The following is a 10,802-nucleotide window of genomic DNA, read 5'->3' as shown; positions in this document are numbered from 1 at the left end:
TGACTAAATCAGTATCCTGATCAGCTCTATTTATATCATCCAAGTCTGGCAAGTGTGTGCAACACTTAACTGTTGCCTAGAAGAAAACCCCGTAAGAATTCTGGCAGATTCTTGCCTGGGAATTAGGGAAGATCCCATGATGTTGCAGGTTCAAAGCTTTGAAAGCTACTGAGGCACAGCTGGCTTCCATATACTGTAGCAAGGAAAACCTTTTTCCAGCTCTTATCGCTCATGGCTGTAGATGGTCCTGGATGAGACAGTAGAGCAGTTACTAAGGCAGTGCACCCTTCAATAAAGCTTGGAATAAATTTTTTGGGCTCTACACAGGTGCAGCATCTTTGTGCTATTCCTTAAAACAGCCCATCTTTTGCTAGTCCTTGAAAAAAATTGCCAATCCCATTAAAAATCTTTATAATTCTTAAAGCAACTGCTACTTTTATTTCAGGCTCATGCAGATGTCTGGAAAAAAAAGATTGATGAATGAATGAGAGGTGACATGCTTGCATAAGATCTGAAAAAATTCATTCAAATTATTTCTGGAGAGTGCAGAGCCTTAGTGGCTACATTCAAGATACATTTCTTTCAATGTGCACACATGGGCTGCTTCTGAGATTGGTCTGGAAACTGCAAAGCTGCAGCATCATATCTAGAATGCTGGAGGGGAGAGATCTATTTGTAAACTTGTCTGAAAGAGAAGCACTGATTGCTGCTGCACTGCTGAGTTATATTCCAAGTGTCCATGCTGACATTTTACCCATCTAGGCTCTGAATGTATTCTCTTACATGCATTCTCTTACACATTTCTCAGTCATTAAGGTCTACTGGGGATGCCCACTGGATGATATGACATTTGCCAAGAATTCACTAGGCAACAACTTGTAAAAGGCTGCTTTCTTTACAAGCATCCAGATATGTACATTATTTCTTTCTGCAGCTAGCACAGAAATATGATCTGCAGCGGGAACTTGAATTGCGACAATGGATTGAGGAAGCAACAGGGAAGCGCATTGGAGACAACTTCATGGAATGTCTGAAAGATGGAGTCATCCTATGCGAGTAAGACAACACAGAAGGAGGGGGAAGCTTGTTCCCCAAAGACTGAGGGTGGACAAAGAAGGCTTCACAGCATTAACTGTTTTAATTCAAATTAATTTTTTAATGACTACCTTTTTCTAGATGGGCATTTTCAGATATACTGTATGGGGGAAAAGAAATATCTCCTTTAAAAAAAAACTCGTACATGATTATTGAGGAACATTTTTATTTAGATTCACAGTTCAAACTATGCCAAGGATTCCTCATTGCCAAAGACAATGAATGACTTACTATAGATAATTTGATAAACCTGGATAATAAAACAAATAAAACTAAAATTACTTAAAAAGGAGATAAAGAAATCTGATGTATCCCCTGTGTTCAAAATTTTGATCCCTAAATATGTTCCCCCAATTCCAAGTAATGGAATAACTCAAGGATGCTTTAAATTTAAGACAGGGGACTGAAACACATTGCTTTTGGTGGCTTAGGTATAATGAAATGCATCAAAGATGGATTTTTTCCAGGTTATTTGGCAACTCTATTTACCATCTCAGCCAACTGGCAGAAAAGCAGATGTACCACTGTTTCCATTTTACTGCATTTGTTTTTATTACTATGAATATTAAACAATTTAAACATAACCAGTATTTGTACACACAGGTATAAGACTGCAATGCCAGCTCTATATGTTTAAAGCAATCTCAAAATATTTGTAGTATCACTGACCCACATCCCTTAATATTTTTTTAAATTCCATTAATTTCCAACCAAGAATCATGACTGAAAACATCTCCTAAGTTGCTTAATAAAGACACTACTTTTTTGGAGACCAATTAAGACGTTGGAGAATCTGCAGCTTTTAATATATTTAATTGATAGTGAATGCCTGGGGTTTTAAAACTAAGATTACTGAGCTGCACTGAGTCTTTTTTGAAGATGGAAAAATGATACAGCAAATTTCTTCTGACTGACCATTTCTTGAGTATATTCCATGGGTGAGCACTCATAAGTATTTTTGTTTAGATAGAACTTTTCAGAAGAAAAAAAACACATAGGTTGCCATTTCTGAATTACGTGGTATTCTTGCATCAAAGTAAATGCACAGAAGTCCTATATTGATGCTGAAGAAATAAATACCTTGGGGTAAAACTTTCCTTTCCCCCTCTCTTTCAGACTTATCAACAAACTCCAACCTGGATCTGTAAGAAAAGTGAATGAGTCTACCCAGAACTGGCATCAGGTACCATTCTCTCTTGCCTATGTGCAGATCAGTGCTACCTTTATATTATTAAGAAACTTTTACTAAGGTTCATGAAAAAGGTTATCATTATGGCAGCAGGAAATAGCTGAGCTTTTCTCTTTATTACACAGCTACTTGCTGTAAATAGTAATATATTGGCAACACAAACTAAGAAATGTTTCAACTAAAATAAAAAGGTTAAAGAAGTGAACTATTAACAAATACAAGTGTATTGGACAGAAATAAATAGTGAAATTCTATTTCAAAGTGTAATGAGCAAAGATATGCAGCCAAATATTGTGGGAGAAAGACTGGCTGATGCATTTGGGAGTATGAAGATCAATGAGGAGAGGAATTCCCTTCCCTGCTTTTTTGATCCAAATACTCCCTCTCAAAAGCAGCTTTTATTGCTAGAGTTCTGCTATGCAGTACATCAGCAGCCCCCAACTTTTTGGGTACCCAGGACCGGTTCCGTGGAGAGGTATTTCTGTGGACTGGAGGGGGCATGGTTTCGCATGCTGCCTACATCCCATGGATGAGGTTTCACTTGTTTGTGCGGCCTAGTTTCTGGCATGCTGGGGCCCGGTGCCGGTCCATGGACCGGGGGTTGGGGACCCCTGAAGTACATGTTGTGTGGCTGTTCTGATAGTACAGAGCAATTACCAAACAGGGCAGAATAACATTCATCTTTCTACTTTCACATCTTTTTACTAACTGTCACATCTTTGCTGACTGTAAAAAGAGGAGGAAGCACTTCTGGCTCATGAATCCACTCATTATTAGAAGAGTCCTTATGCTTGCACTGTTGCACTTGTGATGCATTATGTAGATGGCTACAATTTTTCCCCTTGAGTTTTGAGATAGAACTAAATCAGTCTTTCCCCCCATAATGCTTTTCAGACATGCTGGAATTACAGTTCCATGCCATATTGGAGAAGGTTGCCTTAGACCTTTACATTCCACCATCCACTTATTAGGAGAAGCATTATAAAGGAAACCATTCCTGGAGAACTCTCAATGATTGTAAATGATTAGTTGACTCTCCTGTTTTGCAGCTGGAAAATATTGGCAACTTTATTAAGGCTATCACAAGATATGGAGTGAAACCCCATGACATTTTTGAAGCAAATGATCTCTTTGAAAATACAAACCATACCCAGGTCCAGTCAACTCTGATTGCTTTAGCTAGCATGGTAAGTTGTTTTTCTTCAATAAACCCTGTATGATAACATGAAAGTGTTTCATAGATATCACCCCAATAATCTAATATTGGTTAACACAATCACCATATTGCAAATGTGAATGGAGCCCAAAATCACAGTGTGGCCTAAGATTTCATTCAAAATGACAGTCTAGCTTTTCACTACTAGAAGAGAATACCTGTTATACTGCCTCCGATCTACAATATCCCTTATTGATCTATAAGTCTTTTTTCAGAGGAGTTATATTGATGGGCAGGAGAAACCTCTTTTCAGTATCTTCAGTTAAATACTGAATTATAGAAGTACTAAGAGCAAGTACAGAACCCTTTCCCTTTGCACCTCCGTATATGCTCAGCCTAATTTTATACAGTTATAAGGAAGGTGCTGAGATTTCAGCCTGGACATCACAGAGATGATGTCTCAAGGAAATCATTTGCAGAACTAAACGGGTTTTTGATCCAATTTGAAATGAAATAACTAGGAGGTCTGAGGCTGGGGAAAACTTCCTGTTGTTCTCAACCCCACTGCAAAACAGACCTGTCTCATTCTGGCAAATACTGGAGAGAAACATCTGAAAGGATTTCTGATTGTCACAACACAGGCAAAGACAAAAGGCAACAGGGTGAATGTCGGAGTGAAATATGCTGAAAAACAACAGCGGAAATTCCTCCCTGAAAAGCTGAAAGAAGGAAGGAACATCATAGGACTGCAGGTGTGTAGCTTCGGTCATAGCAACTGTTCCCCTAAGATACAGATATTTTGTAGCATTGTCTGTAGGGAATAATTTAGGATACCTTGCTATACCTTCAAAATTAGTTTCTTTGTCCAAATGTGTATTGTGGTCAAATACATAATTACCATGGCAGTTCCACACAAGTGCTTTCATCCTTCTGCCCAAACTTCCCGAAAGTTTGAGATTGATCTGCAACATTTCTCACCCCAGTCAGCCTTGAAGTACCAAGAACTAGTCAATGCTTCCTCTAGTTAATTAACTGCAGAGACACAATGGTGCCAGTGTGTCTGCTATTCTTAGCTCATATGGATCAGCCAGGTGTGCATTAGGCAGTAAAAATGCTGATGAGAATTATGAACAAAACACTGAAAATTGCAGGGAGAGAAGCAACAGAAATTCCCTTTCTCCCATTTTACATTGCAGGGAAAGAAAATATGCTATTAGAAGATCAATTTCTTCTCCAAAATAGACACATCCAGGAGGCTAGATCCTAAGCATGCTTTGAGCCCACTGCTTAGGAAAAGAAGAAAAAAGATACATTTTTGTCAATTTCACATGAGCTGTTTTCACCTGGGTTATTGTGTGCAGGGTATCAAAACAATTTACTGCGTAGTAAACGGGTATCAGTAGATATTTTTTTTGTTCAGTGATATGCACCAAAAATATAGGAGCAATTCCTGTAAAGGTATGCCTGTAAAACTCTCAAGTCACTTCTGTTTAAGGGCTCAATGAATACCAGTGGAGAATTGAAAATGATTTTGTTTTGTAGGCTCCACCACTTTGAAATACATAACATTGTAATGCATGTGCAAAATGAGTGGGGCTTGCAATATGATGCTATTTTCATCATTCTGACCCCATCTGGCTCCCACTCTAGATGTCATTGATGCTATGCCAGCTGAAGCCTGCAGCTGGGAAATGGCAAAAAGTTTTGCCCACAGACTGAAAACAGACCACTCATGAACTTCTTCCAAGCTTCATCACTGGAAACATCAGTATTTTACGCTGCAGCCAAGCTAGAAATTAACAGGCTCAACTGGTGATAAGGAGAGAAGCGTAGGAGATTCAATTCTTGAAAGAATTCAGAAATGGTGCAAAGATTGTGGGTGAAGTGCCCTCAGTTCCATTTTATACCTGTCTCACTAAAACTGGCATATTGTTGTGTAAATATTATATTTGCCAATGTGATTTTCGCCAGTTTGTTCCCCAAAAAATTATCTCTAAGAATGTCATTAGTGCTTTGAAGCAAGTTTTCCTGCATTAAAATCACTGCTGAATAGCTAAAGGAAACAGAAGACATGAAAAGGACCAATTCTTCACTTGTGATTTACAGTGACACCATATAGCTGTCTTCATATGGAGTGTTTTATTATCGGTCATGGCTGAGTGATGTTACATAATATAAATCACTAAGGAGAAAACGGAGAAAAGGTCTAAGTGACAGAATGAACAGGAAGCTTTTAACCTATATATAAAATAGAAACTTGGCAAAGACAGAATGATGAGTCTAATTGTCAATACTGCATTCTTCTTAGATGGGCACTAACAAGTTTGCCAGCCAGCAAGGTATGACAGCATATGGCACACGCCGACACCTTTATGATCCAAAGTTGGGTGCAGACCAACCTCTAGATCAGGCCACAATCAGTCTACAAATGGGAACTAACAAGGGGGCTAGCCAGGTAAGAAATCTGAATGGAAAAAATGGATTACTGAGTTGATTTTGATACGGTTACCTGTTTTCCCCCTCATTCTTCCACTGGAACATCAACAATTTATTGACTAGCAGAATTACCACAACTGCGTGTACTATAGCAGATACACTGCTTCTATCATAGTGTAATCTCCATGTAGAAATAAAGGATAGGTTCCTCCTTTGCAGTTTCTGTATACTTCTGTATGCTTATTCAGATAATACTAGGCTCTTCAGATTTGAAGACAAATAGGTACTTCAGGGCACATGGTTTCTATATACAGCTATTTTCAAGCTGTATGCAGCAACCATAGAGCAACTTCCGTGCAGCTGCTTTAAGAAGTTAGACAGGTGCTATGCTCATGCCCATGCATGCTCCGAAGCATCTGTTTGCCTTTGACTCTGAAGCATTTCACGTCTATGTGGCTGGAACATTCCTAAGGTTTCAGACATACACGATCGCTGTGTGAAACTAGGTAACTGTATCTAGAACACTTTTATGTAGCTTGTGTTTAGGCCTCACTAAAACACAACCCTCAAATTCTTCCAAACATAAAATTCTTGTTCCTGTTTGTACATCAATATTTAATTTGGGAGCATGTGATTCCTTGGCTTTTGGTCTCTGAAAACATGTGAACTGAGGCTGAAGGAAGTTCAAGCTAGGCAAAGACCATTATCTCAAGATACGTTTGACATAAACAAGTCATACTTTGCTCTTTCCTCTAAGAGTAGTGTAGAAATTAGGTACTCAAATCTCAAAATGTTCATTTTTAGCTCTTAAAAATCAAGATAAAGAAATGTTTGAGGTATGTTAGAATGTCAATTACTTCATCCTGAGATGTATCAATTAGCAAATAAATGTCTTACAAGGCAAAGAGCCAAATTATTTTCCTTAGGTGACATATTTTCTTCAACACAAAGTTTTAGTGATCATATTAAATACCAACTGGCAGGTATATGTGTATGTGTGTGCGTGGGTCATTTATCAATTGTTCCAGTCCTTTCACACTTTCTCCAAGTAACTGCTTTTTACTTTTCTATTCTTCCCCGTTTTTCCTCTACTGCACCTCAGGCAGGCATGACAGCTCCTGGAACCAAGAGACAAATCTTTGAGCCCACCCTTGGCATGGAGCACTGCGACACCCAGAATATCTCCCTGCAAATGGGCAGCAACAAAGGAGCCTCACAGCAAGGCATGACTGTGTATGGGCTGCCGCGGCAAGTCTATGACTCCAAGTATTGTCTCACGCCCACCTATCCTGTAATTGGAGGAGAGGATGAGGACCAATATAACCACAGCCATCATAACTTCTACAACTCTGAATAGCCAGCAGGAGTTGTGGGACAGATATAGAGACACCAGCACTGCAAGGCACTTCCTAAAAGATCCATCATCATGTGATTATTTTAACCCAGGAATATAAGAAGATTCAGTTCCCTAAATTGCTAACCAACTCACTAAGGACTCCTTAATACATGCCAGAGCCAGACTTCCCCATCACTGAGCATTAAAGCTTCACCTCGATATCTTTCACGCTTTGACTTATCAACTACTGTCACTGCTTTTGAGCGTGCACTAATATGGCTCAAAACTCTCAGGATGAAAGATCAAATAATAAAACCAGTAAGTTGAGAGAAGTAGAAACAAAAGGATGAGTCCTCTTAATTTGGCTTCTCAATTGACAAAAAGCCCTGGCAACTGTCAATCATTATTTCCCAGTGCCAGCTGCTGCTAATGTTTTGGATCAATGCAGAGGCAGGCAATGAAGGTACAACCTGTAAAATTGTTAGCTCCTGCACTCTATTTTGTTTTCATTAATTACACAAATTGCTTCAGGACAAGCCACATTTTTTGAACTGCTTAGATATAAAATAGCAAGTTCTCCATGTGCTAACTTTGCCAAAGGCTCCAATCACTTCTTTCCTAAAACACACAAAGTTTGTGCAAGAGCAGTGGCAACCTGAGCCAGCCATTGACTTCTTGGAAAGCAAAAACTTGTGAAAAATGTGTATGGGTGGAGAATGATTGCAGGAGGCTGGACACACCAGCCAGGCAACACCACCAGAGTAACATAAATATGCCTTAAGATCTGTAGATGACCAATGTGAGGTCATTTGGAAAAAATGGTGCAGAAAGGGAGATGCAAAGTTAAACCAAGCACCTCTGCAATTTTAGGCAGAAACTGTCTGGAAACTGAACAGCTAGTTGCCCAAGAATACAAACTTTTCTGCAAAACAGCTCAATGCTTTTTAATAAACCTGCTTGCTTGCATATTACATGGATAGGAATATCTTGGCAATACACAAATGTTTCTTTGTACTTGCCTTACTTATCTCTCATTAGTCAGCATGTCACTACATTACCTCTGATTTTATTTATCCCATTCATCCCCATGCACATATTTAATTTGCAGTAAATAGTAGACATTTGTGTGTTTGCATACAATCTAAGAATTTAAAGGCATCGGAAGTTAGGTAAAACTAACTGAACATAGGTTATACAGGAACCACAATTATTTTTAAAGCATTCTTCTCCTGATTTATGTAAATAGTCATGTGCCTTGTACAAAGATAGAATCATCTACCATAAAGCCAATACTGTGCAATTCAAAGTTTGAGTTATAAGCCCAACAGTATACAATTCACACAAAAGTAGGATTCACTGGTACTTGCCTGTGCATCTAGCTGTGTCCTGCCTTTCTTCCAGGAACTCAAAGGAAGCATCCTTTCCACCACTTTCTCCCATGTTAAGATAGATTGTGAGATAGCCTGGGCTGAGAAAAAGAAATTGGCTCAAAGTCGCCCAGAATGAACTTTTCTGGGCTACTCTACTCCAATACCTAGAACATAACATCACACTAGGTCTCACTTTTTGCTGCCCATGAATCTGTAATTTATGCATATTAAAACATTTTTTCTTTTAACTGATCACAATTTTACTCAATTATAATCTAATCCCTGCACTTGTAGTTCAGGATTGGTATGCCTGTCATCTATATGTATATTTAGTTGAGGAATGGCTGGCTTCACTATTTTTTTTTCTAATGCCATGTTGTCTGGTAATTATCTAGAACTAGAGGAATATTTGCTCATTTTCCAAATTAACATTTGGAAAAGTGGCATAAATATATACTACTGAAAAGCTAATAGGAGTCAATGAAAGCACTTGCCCTTTATCTTCCTAAAAAAAAATCCACATCCTTCCTACAGTTGCAGGTGTTCTGCATGCTGAACAGCTAAAGGCACACTTCCCTTAAAACAAAAACCTATAAAAAGGTATGTTTCATTGTAATGTTATGCTAAAATTTACTTCATTTCACTGTGGCACAATAAAAAGAAGAGAAAAGGGGGCTTTTAAAATATTATTTTAAATGCTATTTAACACATATTCTGATGTGTCTGTTTAAAAACAAAACAAAATGAAGATGTCACCATAACCCTTCCTATTACAACCTGTCAGATCATTTACTTTAGTGGTTCTCCACAATCTCCAAGGCCTTTTGTAACCTTTGAATCTAAGATATTGCAAGAGAAGACAACCACACACAATTTAATTATTCTGTGAAACCTCTATCAGCTAAGCCATTTGTTTCTCCAAATGTTTGAATTTTTATATAAGCATCTCTAATGGAAGCAGTCAGCACTGCAGAATGTGCTAAAGGCAAAACCCATTAGATTTGTTACTCTTAGTATGAGATGTGAAACTACATGATCATGAATACACTCTAAATTGCAGTATAATCAACAGCATGAAAAAGCCTTTCAGCAAATGAGTTATCATTAAAAGTTTTTGGTCCTCTTGAAACTAAACATAAAATTCAACATAGAGGACAGTCTCTGGTCATTTGAATATTTCTGGAGGAACAAACTTTCAAAATACTGCAGGTCTGTATGTAAGATTGGGAAATTTAATGTATTTGTATCTGTATCTCTATCTGTAAAGTAACAGTAGCAACCATCACTGTATTGTTGCCAAAATCATTACTGATGTATGCATATAGACACGAGTTAATTTTGCATATTTGGAATAATTGAGAATATTCTAATGAAACACAGGCTTAAAAGTGAAATAATATTTCAGTTTTTAACACTTTGTCGTAGCAAATCTGCTCAGTGACTTTTCAAACAATAAATTATACCCAAATCAACTGATTTTCATATAAACCAATGGACAGAATTGCAAATAAAAGCCTATTTAGTATGCCCCATCATTGCTGATGTTCAATTCAAGGCAATTCCAAAGAGTGATCCTGTGAGCAGGTGCTGTCCCTAAGTATACATTTCACAATATAACATATCCAGACTAGACTCATACAGAAGATTAAACAGCTGAATTAACAATTGTGAGCCATGGAGAGTCATTTGCTGAGATGAGCAGCTATAGAAATCAAATAAATAAATAAAACAATGAAACACTTGTCTCACTAGGTGAAGTAGTTTCAGTTCTGCCATCACACAAGGACTGCCATTTTACTAACCAGAAAAAAATTAAGTAACTTTATCAAAGGAGAGAAGGATTCTACTGTCAAAACTCCAGGGTGAAGCAAAAACTGTCAAGTATGTTGTTAATCCAGGTAGGAATAAAAGCACACCGTAGATGACACCTCCTTGCCTTGGTTGTGCTTCCAGTATCTGACTTACATAACTATTCAGTTAGTGTGGTGATATCATTAGCTTCTTAATAAGCTGCTGATTCATTTCCAAAATGATTTAGAATCCTGGAGCAGAGACCCACTGGAAAAGTTGAATACATTCACATGACAGCTTATAATAATAAGATAACAGCTTATTATTTAAAAGATTTAACACTAACAATCACTTAGCTCCATTCTATGCATCCTGAATTTCCAGTTAATATAAACCCAAAGATTTATACAGACACTGGGAAAAAGTGAC

General features: G+C 37.9%; 1 protein-coding gene across 1 annotated transcript; it reads left to right on the top strand.

The window, feature by feature from the left end:
• Nucleotides 1-928: 928 nt before the first annotated feature.
• CNN1 (calponin 1) lies at nucleotides 929-7,718 on the top strand. The gene is made up of 6 exons (XM_029283606.1): nucleotides 929-1,056; nucleotides 2,212-2,278; nucleotides 3,334-3,471; nucleotides 4,082-4,192; nucleotides 5,749-5,895; nucleotides 6,979-7,718. Exons 1-6 carry the CDS (start codon nucleotides 1,022-1,024, stop codon nucleotides 7,231-7,233), a joined length of 753 nt encoding a protein of 250 aa, XP_029139439.1. The 5' UTR covers nucleotides 929-1,021; the 3' UTR covers nucleotides 7,234-7,718.
• The last annotated feature ends 3,084 nt before the right edge of the window (nucleotides 7,719-10,802 follow it).

This window comes from Protobothrops mucrosquamatus, unplaced genomic scaffold (assembly GCF_001527695.2).
Source record: "Protobothrops mucrosquamatus isolate PMUCROS unplaced genomic scaffold, P.Mucros_1.0 scaffold150, whole genome shotgun sequence".
Taxonomy (NCBI): domain Eukaryota; kingdom Metazoa; phylum Chordata; class Lepidosauria; order Squamata; family Viperidae; genus Protobothrops; species Protobothrops mucrosquamatus.
This window is presented reverse-complemented; position numbering and strand designations above follow the sequence as displayed.

Excerpts from the sequence above, each read along its gene's own strand:
- CNN1 (XM_029283606.1), top strand. The coding sequence starts at position 1,022 with ATGGAATGTCTGAAAGATGGAGTCATCCTATGCGA. Across the intron at positions 3,472-4,081 it reads TGATTGCTTTAGCTAGCATG|GCAAAGACAAAAGGCAACAG; the intron begins GTAAGTTGTTTT and ends GTCACAACACAG. Across the intron at positions 4,193-5,748 it reads GGAACATCATAGGACTGCAG|ATGGGCACTAACAAGTTTGC; the intron begins GTGTGTAGCTTC and ends CATTCTTCTTAG.